Source organism: Anastrepha obliqua, chromosome 1, assembly GCF_027943255.1.
Source record: "Anastrepha obliqua isolate idAnaObli1 chromosome 1, idAnaObli1_1.0, whole genome shotgun sequence".
Taxonomy (NCBI): Eukaryota; Metazoa; Arthropoda; class Insecta; order Diptera; family Tephritidae; genus Anastrepha; species Anastrepha obliqua.
The window spans coordinates 88,758,732-88,776,440 of NC_072892.1; the positions used below are offsets into that span (position 1 = coordinate 88,758,732).

Below are 17,709 nucleotides of genomic sequence, written 5' to 3' on the forward strand. Positions count from 1 at the left end.
CCACGGCGTGGAAGTGTACTAGCTATCTGCATACATACATAGAGTACATATCCACCAGCTTTTGAGCGAGTGTGAATTGACCAGCAGCTGGTCACTGCCTACTGCTGGGTAAAATCTCGTGGCAGCAGCAATTTGGTATCTATTCGTTGAAGTTTGCATATATGCATGCAACTTCTGCCCTGAAACAGATAATTACATACCTCGGCTGCTGTGGCTGCCACTGGCCAACAAGCGAAGCAACCTGATGGCTGTCAGCCAAAAAACAACAGTTAGGTTTGTAGTATAAATGAAGAGGGTGAGAAATTGAAAAGAAAAATCTTAAATCAACGACCATGGTCTTCCATCATTCCTTTACCCCTCTCGCTATGTTGGCGCAACTCTCTTTAGTTTACTCAACTATGTAGCTTATCTGCCGCTTCGAGGCATTCAAGATGTTGCATGTCAAATTTTGTGTTTTATGGACTTGTGATGTATTATCGTGAAAATTTCTATAGCGTTTGGTTGGGCGAAGAAAAAAACAAAATCTGACTGCCACATATTTTCAACTTTAACTCCTCTAATGCTGAATCTTTTTTTAAACTTACATTTTGGTGTGCCCAATTTCTGTTTTTGTTGTCACACCCTATTTAGGGAGATGCCTTGATTGTTGTTAGCTGTTTGCTGATCACATTTTGCAAGCACACATATGTACACACAAGTCCAACTAATACTCGCAATTAACCACTGAATTAGTCATGCAATCTTTAAGCTGCCCATTTAGTAACTGTTGTCAGGGTAACCGCATACGCTCGATGTTGGTGGCATGGAGACGCTTATAAGCATTACTCTCTGTCATGTCCTCTCGGTCCCTTCTCATTTAAACAACCTCAAGCTGGCATTAGATTTTGCTCTTATCATTGAAATCGCTTATTCCAGGTACTCATGTTGCAAGTTGTCCGTTGAAGCGGCATAGGATTAAGAACAAAGTTGCATATGTCACACAAACTCACCCACTTATATAAGTATAAATGTATGTGAAGTGCTTGCGCCAAGGATCCCACCCATAGTTCATTTTAATGCCAATGAATTAGGCAAAGTGTGTTTCTGTAGTTCCTTTAGTGGTTAGCTGTTCAAAATGCATATCCATTATATGGACAGCTAAGCGTAGCATCTTTACGTGAAATATTGAAAGCATAACTTTTGTATTACGTTGCAACTTATGTGTTTGACTTTAATTCATATGCTTTCAACTTCAATATATGTAAGACACTTTACAGCGATTCTTATAATTTAAATTTAAGAGTGAGGCATGAGGTATTTATTTCGGGTGAGTTAAATCAATTTTCCTCACTGGTTAACGCAAACCAGAGTAGGTACTGCAAAATCGTATCCGAATTTTCTCTTACTTTCGACTTATGTTTCCAAATCATTCATTATATAGCTAAATGAATATTTTCAATATTTACAGTTATATTGCAAGCCTTTAAGCTTCTTCTATTCGCCATTTCCCCGCTCGCTATCTCTATGCTCAATTAACTTGACGAAAAATTTGCATGCGAAAGCAACAACAAAGTTATCGAGTAAGATTCGCCGCTAGCGAGTATGGCTATAGCTCATTAGGCATACTGCCTTACCAACACATGTAGTTTAAGGCAGCTGTCTTCCCGCGTTCCCGACGCATGTTCATTTGTAGCAGTTGCTTCATCTATTCGCCACTTGCTAACTCTTGGCGAAGAGAAGAGGCCCTATATTTATAGTTGTATATTTTATATTCAAAAGTCAATCATGATGGTTGTAACCAATGTTGCCAGATTCACAGTTGTAACTGTAAATTACAGTTTTCAGACTAGCTAACAGTTTTTTTTCCAATTATCTAATACAAGGTGGCACAAAATTAATAATCCATTTTTGTTTTGCATAACTTTTTTACCAAATCACGCACTCCATGCTTGTCTGCTTTTATATGACAGCTATTAGTTCACAAGTGTCAAAACTGTTGACCTACAACGCCATTTGCAAAAATTGTAAATCTTCGATAGGGAGATTAATTTTGCGCCACTTGTAGTTTAAATTACAGTTTAGCTGAAATTTCAGATTTTAATGAGTAAACTAAAATATCTTTAATATTTTATTTTTTTATTTCTTTTTTAATACAATAAAAGGTCCTAAATCAATTTAATGGGTGCTGTGAGCACTAAATATGATAGCTGATGGGTTTGAAAACTTTTCTAGAAAGCGATTACATGGAACACCAGAAATGTAATTTTTCATAACTTCCGAGAGTTTTGCGACGTTATTTCTCCCTCAAAACAAATCTGATTTACTTTCCTCCTTCAACATAATTAATGAGCTTTAAATGTGCTTAGGTGTTGGTGGGTCTCTTACAGACAAAGATACTGATTTTGGAATTGCTGTTAAAATTTATAAATCAAAAACTACGAATTAGAAAGAGCTAAAGTAGTTTTCACATTAAATTAAATACATTTTAACGGCAGTTCTATTAGATAATGAAAATGAATGCAGGAATCCCAGCACTGTGTAGAGCCGCCAGATATCACCTTTTGCACATGTCAAACTATGTATTAGATTCTTATATTTTAGATATGTAAAGGGGCCACCATATAACTTCACGGAATTAAAAATGCTATAAAAAAGATTCTACTTAATATTTTTCCAAACTGTTTTTTTTATTTTGAAGTACAATCCTTCCGGTTAATGACGGAACACAACTTTATTCATATGGCTGCCTCGGCTAGCCATGCACCATCCCATACGATCGGTCCAATTTTTCAACTCATTTTCGATTGTATGCGAAGAAAAATGGACCAATCATGCCTCTCGACCAAAATCCGCACGAAACAGTGACTCGTTGTGAATGCATCGGCTTTTCTTTGAGTGCGTGCGGGTTTTCTGAGCCCCAAATGCGGCAATTTTGCTTGTTAACATACCCGCCGAGATGGAAATGAGCTTCATCCCAAAAGATGATTTTTCGGTAAAACTCTTTTTCGTACACATTCTGCAACTTTACCATGATTTTCAAAGCAATGTCGCAATATTTCCCAGCGTTCTTTGAGCGTATACACAAACATTTTCGTTCAGCGGTAGAATAAAACTAATTTTCTGTCAAATAAGATGACAGCTAGGCGTTACCATTCTTCAAATAATACCTAGTTCAAATCCGTAACGATAGATGGCTGGCCCTGTATATGATACGTTTAGAAGTTCTGTGTACGAAATAGCCTGGAATATATTTGTAGAATATTTCAATCCTCTAACTTCTTAATAGATGAGTATTTTTCGTCTCTTTTATAGGAAAAGACCAAGAAGTACTCATATGAAAGGGCATAAAAGCGTTAATATGTATCTCAAAAATATTTGTCATAAAATTCTAAAAATCTCTTCATTCACCAAAGCTCAAAATTAAATTTAAATGCCAGAAATAAGTCAAAACGGAAAATGTGTACGGCAACTTGTATTGAAATCTTACCAAAGCAAATTTTTCAATACATACTAACGAAATTAATACTAAACACCGACGACAAAACAATTTTTAGTTGAAATTCCACCCATTTTTGTATTGTACGTATATAAAGGGTCCTTCATTGCTGTCGCGTGTCTTTACTTAAGAAAATCATTAATTAGATTTCAAAAGTATGTGGGGAATTTATTGATATCTGTATGCGCAAAACAGGCACATCAAAACTATGCGAGCGTACACCAGTTTTAGTCACAAAACTTACCTATGGTATTTTGATATTCCAATTACATTTAATTATTTTCGATTGCTAATTCACTTGTAACCAATTTCTGGAATTTTTTTTCTTTGCAGTACCTTTAACGTCAGTGCAAGGCGTACTGGGGCGACAGGCGATGCTGCCTTGTGATATATCACCCATGGAAAGAGACGATGCCGTCTATATGGTGCTTTGGTTTCGTGAGGGGGACGGTGAGCCGATTTACAAGTAAGTTAATTTAATATAATTTATAAATACATATCCGTTTTGCAAGATATGTTTTGAAAGATTATTTAAGTAGTAGCACGTTCGTAGTTTTTGACTAGAAAATTCAAAGAAATAATGCCGACATATGTAATACCAAGTTATATTCTATTCATTCTAAAAACTCAAATGAGTTTTGTTTATATTCGATTGATTATATTGATTATATTCGACTCAGAAAAAAACCAAAGAGCCTCATTTTCAAAGTCTTTTTAAATCATGTACATTTATGATCAGTTGGAAATAATTTTTTAGTCCTAATTACTATGCATAGTTTTGCTTGTTAATGAGCTTCAGTCGAAAATTTGATTTTTTTGATCCCTGTCATTTTTCGCATGATTCACATTTATTTGCAAATAAACCATCCGATGAACCACCCTTTACAGAAAATACTACTAAAAATTCAGGTTTTTTTTATTTCTTTACCAACTTATACTGTAAATTCGATTTATCTTTCATGCTTTCACAGCTTCGACGTGCGTGGCCGTCAATTTGGACAAGCGCGTCTGTGGTCTTCCCCATTGGCATTCGGAACACGCGCCTACTTTAGCAGTACATCACATCCCGCTCAACTAAAAATCGATAATGTACGCATCGAAGATGAGGGCGTCTATCGGTGTCGAGTAGATTTTCGCAATTCACCAACACGAAATCTGAAAATCAATCTCACTGTTATCGGTAAGTATTCAATAGTGAATTATGCAAATTTATGTAATAGCAATAGGTATACTTATATATTCACATACATACATACACGACTATGAGCAAATATTTGGCAAAAGTGTGAGTGATTTACTGTTAGTTTGGAACAATTTGTATCAACAAATATATGCGCAGGTCGAGCGCAAATGGCAAAATAATGGCAAAGAAGCGGACATCGCTTCAACAAATCGATTAGGCAGATATTTCTCGCTTACATTTTTTTTAAATATATGTACACACACAAGCATTGCAATCAGCCATCAGGCAACTGGTGTGATTTTGCGATGTAAAAAAAAAACAACAAAAATGACATTTCAAGCAAACTTGCGTTTCCACTTCCGCCCATATATTGTCCCACTGCTGATAGACAAAATAGACAAAAGTGTGTGTGTGTTCGCTTGTGGGGATGTGTGGCATTCATTTTATTGCCATTAGGCGGAGCATTTAAGCGCACAGACGCGCTGCTATATGCAAGGGCAATATGCTTGTTTGCTTATATGTAGATGTACATGTATGTAATATATGCACACTTGTATTTGTGTGCATTGCCTGCCCTATATTGCATGTTCATAAGTACAAAAAGAAAATCCAAAATAAAGCAATACCAAAAACCAATGCAATTATGATGCAATGATGGCATAAAGCATTAAGGCAATGCAGTAGGCGTGTTGTTGCAATTGTCTCTCCATTACTGTTGGTACCTGCTGGCATGGTCGATTTCGTGACAGTACTGTTGTTGCATAAATGGCAATAAATTTTATTGTACGAGTATATACCACTTGCCGACATCAGCCGTGTCGCCCTTCAGTTGCTTTAAGCAATTTTGACTATTTTGTGAGTGCTTCGTGCAGCTGAGTGTTGCCGAGAATTTTCACGGTAATCTGTCGATGAGTTATAATCTACTCTGCCTTCAGAGAGTTTATTTCTTATTTTTCGTATCGTAGTGTCAACCAATTGGGGTTTTCAGTTAAGCTGTACCAATTTTCATACAAGTTAAGTCTTTAAAAATCTTTTCGAAGCTACTTTGCCTTTTTTGAAGAAACTTCACTGAAACCTTTTCAATGCTTTACTTCTCGTGCAGCCTTTTTGCGCAATAGAATGCAACAAAATGTCGATTATTGATTTTGCTTTTGTTGGTAACTGTGTTATCACTGTGATTGCTACAACGTAACTATTCGCTTAATATCGACAGCTGTTATGACTAAAGCACAACACTGTTTAAAAAATTTGCGGTGTTGCAAAAAATTTGTATACACATCAAGTCCCAAAAACAAGTGCATGGTTCTATAAGGTGGAGTCCAAAATAAACCAGACTGAACTAAAATAGAAACCACAGGAGCTTTGTACTGATAACTTCGAGTTTATTTATTCAAAATAATCATCTCTGTCTCCGATACACTGTTTTGCGCGATCTAAAAGCTTTTCGAAAGAGTGTTTCAGGTCAATGACCGGAATGTCCTTCAGTATATCGGTACAAGCTTTTTGGATAGCCTCTTTGGACGCAAAATGTTTTCTTTTCATGATCAAATTCAATTTTTCCAATAGGTAGAAGTCACTGGGAGCCACATCAGGTGAATACGGTGAGTGATTGATGATTAAAATATGATTTCTAGTCAAAAAATCAGTCACAAGAGTGGATGTATCAGATGGTGCATTATCATGCAATAAGCGCCAGCTTCCTCCTTCGCGGTATTCAGGGCGAATTCAACGAACGCGATGCAACAAACGCTTCAAAACGCCAAAATAGAAAATTGCATTGACGATTTGGCGCATTGGCATGAACTCTTTGTGGACAATTCCCTTGAAATCGACTTGATTTTTGTCTTCTCCAAACGCGATTTTTGGGGTGCTAGCTCGTCGGGGGCCTTCCATTCGGCACTTTGACGCTTAGTTTCAGATTCACCATGTTTAATCACCAGTTACAATGTTGTAAACAAAGTTCTCGTATTTTCTCGCCTCTTTAATGAGGTCTTTGGAATGTTGAATTCTGAGCAATTTTTGGTGCTCAGCTAACTTGTAAGGAATGAAACGTGCACAGACCTTTCGTTAAAATGCGATAAATCGGTGTTTAGGAGATATTCAACTCCGATTCCATTAAATTCAGCGATGATTTCGATTCTTTTTTGATAAATTTATGAAGAATTTCGATGGAGTTTTCGGTAATTACTGATTTTGGACGGCCCAATGCTGTCATTTATGTCCTCACAACCATCTCTGAAACGTGTAAACCACTCATTACCTCTGGCAGAAGATAGACAATAATCATAAACTTTTTTTCTTAAATTCAAATGTTTGTGTACGGCTTCGTTTTACCGATTTAAAACAAAATTTGACATTAGCTCTTTGTTCGTAACACACTTTTGTACCGATGACACTAACATATTCACTCTTTAGACCCAATAACTTCGCTTCCACTGAATTGAATATCACCAGGCTTTCACTGGAAGTCAGCTAGAAATGTAAATTCCAACGCATTAAAACGATGGCGCCATCAAAAACGTTTTTGTGATGCCAGTCTTGTTTATTTTGGACTTCACCTTGTAGAAGTATAAATTTTGAATAGCTGACAGGCAATTCAAGGCCAGCGAATAAACGTCAAATTAGCTGAGATCGATTTATTTTAAGCATAAGCAGAATATATTAAATTTTTTACAGCAGCTTTTAACTACATTTCGCTTAAACAGTAAATAAAAAAGTGTAATTTCATGTATGTATATTTTTATTTTGTAAATCCACCTAAGCGCCTAAGCACCTAAGGGCCTAAGCGTCAATACAATGCTTCGCAGTGGCAATTTGATCCGTAGTCGGCAAAATAACAATCAGCCGTTTGACAATTGGCATTATCTCACCAGGCGCGAAGTTTAAGCGTAAAATATCAAATAGTGAAGAAAAGAAAGTCAAAAATTTGATAAATCGTGATAAGTCATTCTCAGGAAAACAATTTTTGCCTACCGACAAACCGCCAAAGCGACGAAAATACTTGTATAGCTTCTAAAGCAATACTTAAACTTTTAAGGGTGGTTGCTCAGGCGAGTGTACAATCCAGTTCTAGCATGCCTGACCCGAAAAAAGTTCAAGCAAATGCTGATTTAAATACTTTTTTTTCGAATATAATTCGCGTTGAATCATATTTGAAGGCTTTCAATAACATTTTTACTATTTTATTTGCTAGATGATACAATAAATACTTAAAAAGTATTGATAAACATTTTTAAAAGTTTACATATGTAAGTACATATTTTTAAATTTCTACAGCAAGGCCTTTTACATACGAAGCCGAATTATGATGAGAAATAATTTTTGTGTTCTCCAGAATGAAAGAATTACCCTCTTCGTTTTGCTCTTTTGATTGGCCAGTATCATTGTATTTAGTATCAACGATATTCTGATTAGGGAGTTTCAAAAGTATCGTCACAGTTAATTCCTCTCCTGTCCTTTCCTTCCATTTTTTTATTTATGGTTTTGCCAACGAAAGTGCCAACGCATGCAGAAAATATTTACGATTTGTATGGTTTTAAGTGTTTTTTTTTGTTTTTCTTTTTTTTTTGTTTTTTAGTGTCGGGACAACTAGCAAGTTCAACACTCAGACACTATTAAGTCCATTGTAAAACACTTGGATTCCCTTTTAATTTTCTTTAAAGCTCTACTCGATCTCCGAAGAAATCTGAGTAGATCTTGTGGTTCCAAGGAGCCAAGGGGATCGTTTCTTAACACATCAGTGCCAAAGACCCCAAACCTGATACCCGCTCAATGACAGGAGGAACTGCGACAGTCGGTAGGACATGACAGGTAACATCAGTTTAGTTCATCTGCAGCCCCTCTCAGCCTGCCGAGATCGCTTGTGGATTGTAGTAACCCATTTGCTAACTGTGGCTGCAGAAGGGAGTGGCAGAACGGGCTCCGGGCCAAAGAAGTTGGCCTTAGAGCCCATCGTACTTAAGGAGTCAGAGGTCTCGTTACCAACGATACCCGCATGCCTCGGGACCCATGTTAGCATCAGGCTATTATGTCTACCGACATAGTTCAGCCTGGACTTACAGGACTCGACTACTCTTGATGGTTGGGGGGCCGCTAAGGCCTTGAGCGCATCTTGGCTGTCACTGCTGACACATACAGATCTGCCTCTCCATCTCTTTTCCACAACAAAGTTCATCGTTTCAAGAAGTTTCCTAAATTGTATTCGTGACTAGCCCAGACTCAAAACACGCTGTCAGCACGAAACACCAAATAATATTTAGAAAACACCAAATAATAGCTACCGCCTCTCTGCAGGCAATGGCAAACTTGTAAATGTACGTAATGAAAAATATCCTCATAAAGAAGTGCTTAAAACTGTAGCAACATCAAATTGGAAGAGGAGCTCGGCCAAATACTCAACAAAGGTTGTACGCGCCTATTATAAATCCAATTCTGTTTTTTAATAACCTTTTTACTATAATTTTGAGTAATGAAAATTTTTATTTTTACCTTTACTCGCTCTATTGCCAGTTTGTATACTTTATCAAATATGATTGATGTACGACGCTATTTGTAAAAAAATTTAAGTCCTCCGATACGGCGAATAAGTTTGCGCCACCTTGTACATATGTGCATAAGTGGTTGCAAAATTATAAAAGCTTCGCATACTAACAATTTTTGCCTGTTTAACCCTCGAGAACACGCGCCTCGTAAGATAGCACAGATTCTCGCGCATAAGCATTTTGCTCACTTCATGTAAGAATGTAACTTTTTAATGGATTACGATTTTTAAACATTTCCTTTTTAACATAGTTATAATACCAAGTCATTTATTTGCATTTATGTGTTTATTTAATAAATTCTCACTGTAAAATTATATAAATTCATTCAATCAAGACATAACCAAAAATTTTACATTCATACTTTAGTATATTAACAAAAAAACTCCTTGTAACAAAACAAATAAATAAAAGACAAAAATCAGTAGGTGTTGGTTTTCAGGTTCTTTTGCTGGTACAATGCGATCCATAGTATTTCTTAAATCACGAGGTAAAGTTTTTATGACCTGCCGATTAGAAATATGTGGCTTTATTAGCTCCAGGGCAATTTCCTTTAGAAACGTCCTTTTCTGGGTTAAATTGCTTGCACTTATCTTTTCCCTAATATAAACTGCGTCTACCTCGTGGTGTCTCAGTATACTCGCAAACTCTTCCTCCTCCTCCTCCTCAGTGGATTGTTCAGAGTCAGTGTTGTGGTCACTATGTATAGTTTCCCAATCACTATCTGGAAATAATTCTTTTTCATCATAATCTAAGCTATCATCATCTAAAACTTCTTCCAACCAGGAAGGAAGTTGTGAAATATCTTTTGCACAACGAAGACGTTTGCGTTCCATTTCATCAACACTAGGAAATACTAATATAAGTGTTGTGAAAGAAAGTAATCTTAGAATTAAAACCGAGGTTTTCAACAAAAAAGATAAATCAAGAAATACTTACATTGTTTCTCGCGCAATGAGCAAAATGTCGCTCTTAAAAATCAACCGTCTGCCTACACGTCCGATCGTGCACTAATCGAAAGAAATGCTCGTCAAAGTACGAAGCACAACTACTAGCGAAGGTACTCACCACAATAAGTGCCAGAATTACATAGAACATAAAAATTTCGCGAAATGAAAAATTGCTTGAGCAAAATGCTCATAGCGCGTGTTCTCGAGGGTTAAATATTTATTTTTTTTTTATTTAATAATTTTTTATAAAAATATAGTTCCTTTTTTTAATGTGGCCCTAATCCAAGTTTCCAACTTTGTATAAGATTAAATTTTAAATGTTTTAATCAGAGTTTTATAGAAATTTTATAGCCCATGAGCTTTTAATAAAAAAAATTCAAGTTCCAAGAGTCTTAAGAATAGCGATGATTTTTGACAAGACTTTTCATTGATGGTGTGTTAATTTATTTCCCTTCAAAAAAAAAAACAAAAACAAAATTGTTGTATTTGTTATATTTTCCAAAAATTTAGAATAGAAAGTGTGAAATTTCTTATGTGACTTATGTGATTTTTGTTCTGGAATGAAATATATTTTTATAAGAAAAATTTAAAATTGTTCATTCGGGCTTGGGCTCAATAAATAAAGATGCGAGTAAAAAAATATATTTGATACATTTTTCAAAATTCATGTTACCAAACTTCTGCTAATCAGTGTGCGATTTTGTAACTATAGGTCAAAATATAAGTATGTCTAACAACACAAACGGCTTTACTTCGTAATCCTTCGCCGCTCAGCTGTGGTAAGCGTGAGCTTTTGGGACTTACAGTCGCATGTTACCGCTATTAATTTAGTGTTTAAGTAAAAATATGCCACAACATGCTAAGTTCAATGTGCAGAAAATGCTGCGTGACAGCAATTTAGCTATTTTGTTTACAGTATATTTATTTTTGACCAGTTCAATGCGCTAACCACTATTTACATATATGTGTGTATATAAGTGTATATGTTTGACTGCATGCACCTTGGATGGCGTGTCGTGGCGTCTCTGAAATTACTATAGTAAGTACAAAACTTGTGGAGTGCTCCCGCTGCGGTACTGCAATGCTTTACTGTACAAGTAAGTGGGTTTAAAAATATATATAAGTACATACCCTGCAGGAAAAATCCAACCTAGCATGGAAATATTCTAGTTCAGATACTGGTATTTAATGGAGATCATAATAGTTCATTGCCGATCAGTAATAAAACGATCAATTTGTCTGCAAAATAATAAACTTGTTTCTTAGAAAAGAAAGTTAAGGCCCGTGTATGCCTATGGACGCACCAATGCTTCACGATATGGTTAAAGCATTAACTATAAGTAGGTACTGATGAATGCAGTTATTTCAAAACCATTATATTCAAGTCTATCAAATAATATTCCGTATACGTAATATTCACTATTTTTGCCAAGGCTGCCATTTCTTTGCAAGCACTTGAGGTAATTTTAATTTCTTCTATTCGAAGAAAAATATTCATAGCAACCCGGATACATAAAATATTATACCGGAATTTAAAAATCATTACATTTACATACGAGGATGTTCCTAAAGCGAATGCCTTAAATTTTATTTTTTTATTACTTTATTATTTTATTTTTATTATTTTTAAGGAATCAGTTTTAAATTTTTTATTACTTACTTTTACTGAAAGTTTGAATAAATTTTTCAAAGTTTAACAACTATTTAGGTACAGAGGTTTTATTTAGTTTTAATAAAAAATACAGAATTTTTCTTTTAATAGGAAATGGAATACTATAAAACGTTGGGCCGGAATTGAATACTTTGATGTTGGAGAGCATCGTACGAGCCGCAGAACTTAATCGCTCAGGCACAATATTTTATAAGAGCGTACAAATGTTGGCGTATGCCGCTGATATTGACATCATCGGCCTTAACAACCGCGCTGTTAGTTCTGCCTTCTCCAAACTGGATAAAGAGGCAAAGCGAATGGGTTTGGTGGTGAACGAGGACAAAACGAAGTACCTCCTGTCTTCAAACAAACAGTCGGCGCACTCGCGTATCGGCACCCACGTCACTGTAGACGGTTATAATTTCGAGGTTGTAAAAGACTTCGTCTATTTAGGAACCAGCATTAACACCGATAACAATGTCAGCCTTGAAATCCAACGTAGTATCTCTCTTGCCAACAAGTGCTACTTTGGACTAAGTAGGCAACTGAGCAGTAAAGTTCTCTCTCGACGAACAAAACTAATATAACACTCTACAAGACTCTCATCATGCCCGTCCTAACGTATGGCGCAGAAGCTTGGACGATGACAACATCCGATGAAGCGACGCTTGGAGTGTTCGAGAGAAAGATTCTGCGTAAGATTTTTGGACCTTTGCACGTTGGCAACGGCGAATATCGCAGACGATGGAACGATGAGCTGTATGAGCTTTACGACGACATAGACATAGCGCAGCGAATAAAGATCCAGTGGCTACGTTGGCTGGGTCATGTCGTACGAATGGACACAAACGCTCCGGATTTCAAAGTATTCGATGCGGTACCAGCTGGTGGTAGCAGAGGGAGAGGAAGGCCTCCTCTTCACTTGGAGTGTCCAATTGGCGCCGGTTAGATACGAGAAAGAAACGACTGGCGCACTTTGTTAAACTCGGCCAAAATCGCGTTTTTTGATGGTCTAACGCTGGATATTATAGAAACAAATTAAACCGGAATTTCTTTGGATTATATGAACTGGTGTTTTATTCATTATGGATAAAAAAGTTTCCTTCTGATTGAACTAAAATCAGCTTATAATTACTTTGAAAGTAGTTTAAGAGAATATTATTTAATATCTCTCCAAAACAATATAAATAATTCGGCCAATTTGAAAAAGATCCCTAGATGCATTTTAGTGCAAGTTCCTAGTAAGAATATTGAGAATATCAGAATAATATGTAACATATGTCCACTTAGGGCTCTTAAAATAAATGAACAAGCGAGACATTTTCTCCTATTCTGAAGTAACTCTACACTAAGGCGCAAATACCAGGAGTTTTAACATGACAATTTAATTTACAATTCATGTGACAAATTTAGATATCGCAATGCTAACCTTAAAAAAAAATATTTTGGATGCACTGTATTCTATTTTTAAAGGGTGGTTAATTTAGAGGTACCGTATTTTCAATTGTAAAAAAAACGAAAACTCGAATTGATTGGCAATATTTATTATCTTTGCATAGAACCATTCACGATATTTATTTTTTAAGGATAATCTGTTTCAAATGTTGACCGCAACTGCACCGTAATTCGGCCATCCGTAAACACCAATTTTGAATAACTCACTGGAGGACTTCGGTCGGTATCTGGTGAATTACTTTAGTAATGTTGGTTTCCAATGCCTCAATTCAAGCTGGTTTATTCAGAAAGTATTTAGACTTGGCATACCTCCACAAATAAAAGTCTAAAGGTATGATATCCCACGATCTCGGTGGCCAATCTGCTGAATCTACTGGTCCGCGATGAGAGATAAGTTGCTCACCGAAACGACGACGCAATAAATCATTAGATATTGTTCACGGGCTGTATGGCAAGTAGCGCCGTCTAGTTGGAACCAAATGTTGTGGAGATCACTGGATTCGTCTTTGAGGAAATATGAGCCTATGATTCCTTCAAGCAATACGCCGCACCAACCGCTTGTTTTCAATGGATGTAATGGCCCAAATATGGCAATTTTGCTTATTGATGACCTTATCGGAAGACTTATAACTTTTGAAATGGCTTCGTATGTCAATCATAATGGTCAACAATGGTCATAATGGTAATGGTAAAGATTACCAAAAAAAAATGGTATTCAAAAACAAGATTGGATGATTAATTGTATATATATATGTGATGCCTGGCTGCCCAAATAAAGAAGCACATTCCAAACGTGACCTTAGAAAAGTGATAAATAATTTCTTATTTGTATATGGATGCAAAAAATCTGAGTTTATCTGCCGCACAAATGCTTCTTGTTTCTTTTTTTTGTGGTGGGTGAGGTTGGGTTCAAAATATCTTCACACTTACAGCGTCCGTCGCCTACTGCCCTCCCCTCCTTCTGGAGAGACACCTTTGGAGTAGGAGCTTGCCACTTTGTAATTTATGTGGATTGCAAACATAAGTTCCGAATCGAAATCTACTCCTAAATTTCTAACCGTGTCAACAAAATTCTGTGGGAACCGGAAATTTTATAAATTTTCTGCAAATTAAAACTTTCTGGGAAACTATATTGAGAGCATTAATTAAGAGAGAGAATAAATCGATTCTTCACACACACCAGTCTTGAAGCCTGTCGAGATCAGATTGAAGCGGAAAGGAATCTGCCGTTCTTACTACTACAAAGTAGGCCTTTAGAGCATTTGAATACAAGAGAAATCTTAAATTTATGAAGCAGGTACTAATATCTTTAATAACAATCATAAATAGTAGTGACCCAAGTGCACTATACTGAACAAGCGTGAAAAGAGCGAGAGGAACTGTTGATGGGAACCACTGATACTTAATTAATCAACCACTCACTTAATGAAAGTCTTAATGCAAGCTAAAAAATTGTAGTGAAATCTCAAGCAAGCTAGATTGTTACGTATAATTTTATGAGAAACTCTGTTAAAAGTCAGTTAAACAGCATCTATTTGATACCCCCCCTTGCCATATAGTATATATATAATATAATTGGCGCGCATACCCTTTTTGGGTGTTTGGCCGAGTTCCTCCTCCTATTTGTGGCGTGCGTCTTAATGTTGTTCCACAAATGCCATATAGTCCTCGGTAAAAATAGCACGGTTAGACACAAGGGTCCTCGCTTTAGTGAAGCCATGCTAATTCGTGGGTATGCAATTTCGAACGGTTTCTTAACAATAGCTTCAAGCAATTTAGCAACCATTGACAATGTAGCAACAGGCCTAAAATGCGTATCATCATCATTCCACCATCATTTTCATTCCCTGTTTGAAAATTGGAGCTGTATTTTTTTTTCTTTCTGATCATTAATATATGTTCCGACGAAAGCGATAATTTGAAAATTAACATTAATGGCTTAATGAGAGCATAACAATTTTAAAAAATCAGACGCAAGGTCACACAATTGACATTTCGTATCACATCGCCGTGTTAAAAATAATATTTGCTAACATGGGAGAAAGATAGAACACGAACTGGTTGAGCTGAAAAGCGAATTGGTCGTATTCTTGTTCACAACTATATTACATATTATTTTTTCCTGCCGGGTATGCGGGTATCTACATAGGCGTACTCTGCATACTTTGCAAATATGTAGTAAATACTTTGTAAATATCTGTGCCTGTTTTCCAAGCTGGTAGCAGTGCCACAAACAACCCAAAGTCAAACCAATAGAGAGCAAAAGTAGCGATAAATAGCAATCTGTTATGAGTTTTAATGCGGCTAAACTGGTTGCACTTTGGTATAAAAGTACATATAAACATACAAGCACTTAGCACATACATACATATACACCTATATTGACAAAGTTAAATGCATGGCACCGTGGTGCAACAACTCATGTTGCACGGATGTTGATGTATTGCTTATTTTTTTTATATTTTTCATGCCAACTAATTGCTTGCGCATATTGTAGGTTTGTTGTTTTTCCTGTTGTTGTTGTTCTTGTGCAAGTTGCACGTTTGTCAGGTTGCCACTGCGCAACGATAATCACAAATCGGTAAGCATAATTTGTCACGTATTATTTGCTGTTATTTGCCGCTCTACACGACATTGAACACGTTCCAGTGCACTCGACATGCGAATATGATCAACCCTCGAACATGCACACATACACATACATATTATTTATATTTATACTTACATACTTACATACCCTACAGTCCGACTTGCTAGTTCTTAATTACATTACCGGCAGTATACTTTGGACCGGAGTAGTTCACCTCAAATCTTCTTTCAATGGAAGCAGCTAGTATTTTGAACATGGATGTGTTAGCCCTAAACCAGTTATCGAACTAGTTCTTAATGGATCAAAAAGCAGATTTATATTCAGTTAATCCAAATTTCCTACATTCTTAACTATTGAACTAGTCTTATTTATAAGTTCTTGTATTCTTGTTTAACTTTATTTGCGTCATAAGCAGTTTGACGTTTAGTTTTATTTAAGGCGAATCAATACAAGATGACAACACTGGTACAAGAGCAAAATTTTCATCAATTTTATTTTTACATTTTTTGAAGTGAAACTTCTTAGGCGTCGATGGACGAGCGAGAATGGAGAGTAAAATTTCAAGGCCATGCAACGTTTTGGGCATTTTTGTTCCGCGAGCGAGAAAAAAGATATAACGTAGAGGAAAAGGACAGAGAGAGAGCCATACTTTATATGTATATATTTTATGATGAGTTTTTGTTATACCGTACAATAGTTGAAACTGTTCGACGACGCCGCGACTATTTCAGACTGTTCAGCATTATAGCAACTAGAATGATGGCCGCTATGGCTGCGCCTATTAATTCATTTTGTTCTTGAAGTCGCTAGGCATAGAATTTTAGCTTTGGACGACATATGCATTTAGAGGAATAAAGTGAGTCCGCTGTGTGTGCGGTTATATGTACGTGATATCTAATTCATATAAATACGTATAAACTTGAGTCCGGGCCCCTCTGAAAACTCCGGGCCTGGGGGAAAAAGTAGCCGATCCGCCGTTAAAAAAACAAAAATTTAAAAATTTTGAATCATTCGGTTTCACTATTTTCGTTCAAAATACGGCTGTTAGCAATTATAAGTGAAAAATCAGATCATTTAAATATTCACCTCATATCGCACGTCTACAAGTAAAATCCGGCGAACAGTCGATTCATGAACGCCCAACCATATTGAAGGTTGTTCAGCAACTCTTTGCTCCACAGCAGCAATATTCTCAACAGAGCGTGGAGTTTCTAGTTTGGAAGTCCTTTTTCTATCCTCAATAGAGCTAATTTCTTGAAATTTGTTCAATAACTTTTGAATTGTCGACTCTTTCGGACGATTATTTCCACCAAAAGCTCAGGAGTTTAGCGATATGTTGTTCTTAAAAATCGAGTATTTTCATAATAAGTTTCAATAATTTTAACGTGCTGTTATATCGTGTAAAATTGTACATCTGACCAATTGAAAACTGTCAAAATGGTACATCTGCTTACTTGACAAATGTCAAAGATGATATGACGGTACGCCTAAAACTATCCTCTGTATAAATAGGTATATATGTAGATATACTTTTAATTTTTTTTTATTTGAAAATGACAGTGTTTATAATAAACTAATAATAATAAAGAAGTTACGACAATGACTCTGTGGTCGTATTGTAGGTAGACATACAACAAATTGAGATATACCTACATGCATATATTTAACTATTTTTATTTTTTACAACTAAACTTCTATATTTCAAAGCATCAGTGATATACCAAACAAGACAGTCCTATCAAAATGCACCAGTTCTATTTAAATTATTAATAGTTTTTTCATATTTTAAATAAAGCTATACGTATCGAGTTTTTTCCGAATTGTACAACCTCCTAAAAAATTATTTATGTTTTCTAATTCAAGCAAG

At 36.0% G+C, this 17,709-nt stretch overlaps 1 protein-coding gene across 1 annotated transcript in view; it reads left to right on the forward strand.

Moving 5' to 3' along the window:
* Positions 1 to 17,709, forward strand: part of LOC129252242 (uncharacterized) — a 184,544-nt gene that overhangs the window by 66,860 nt on the left and 99,975 nt on the right. The window contains exons 3-4 of the mRNA XM_054890912.1: positions 3,809 to 3,941; positions 4,447 to 4,655. Of these exons, the coding sequence (XP_054746887.1) occupies positions 3,809 to 3,941; positions 4,447 to 4,655 (342 nt within the window). The remainder of the gene's footprint in view (positions 1 to 3,808; positions 3,942 to 4,446; positions 4,656 to 17,709) is intronic.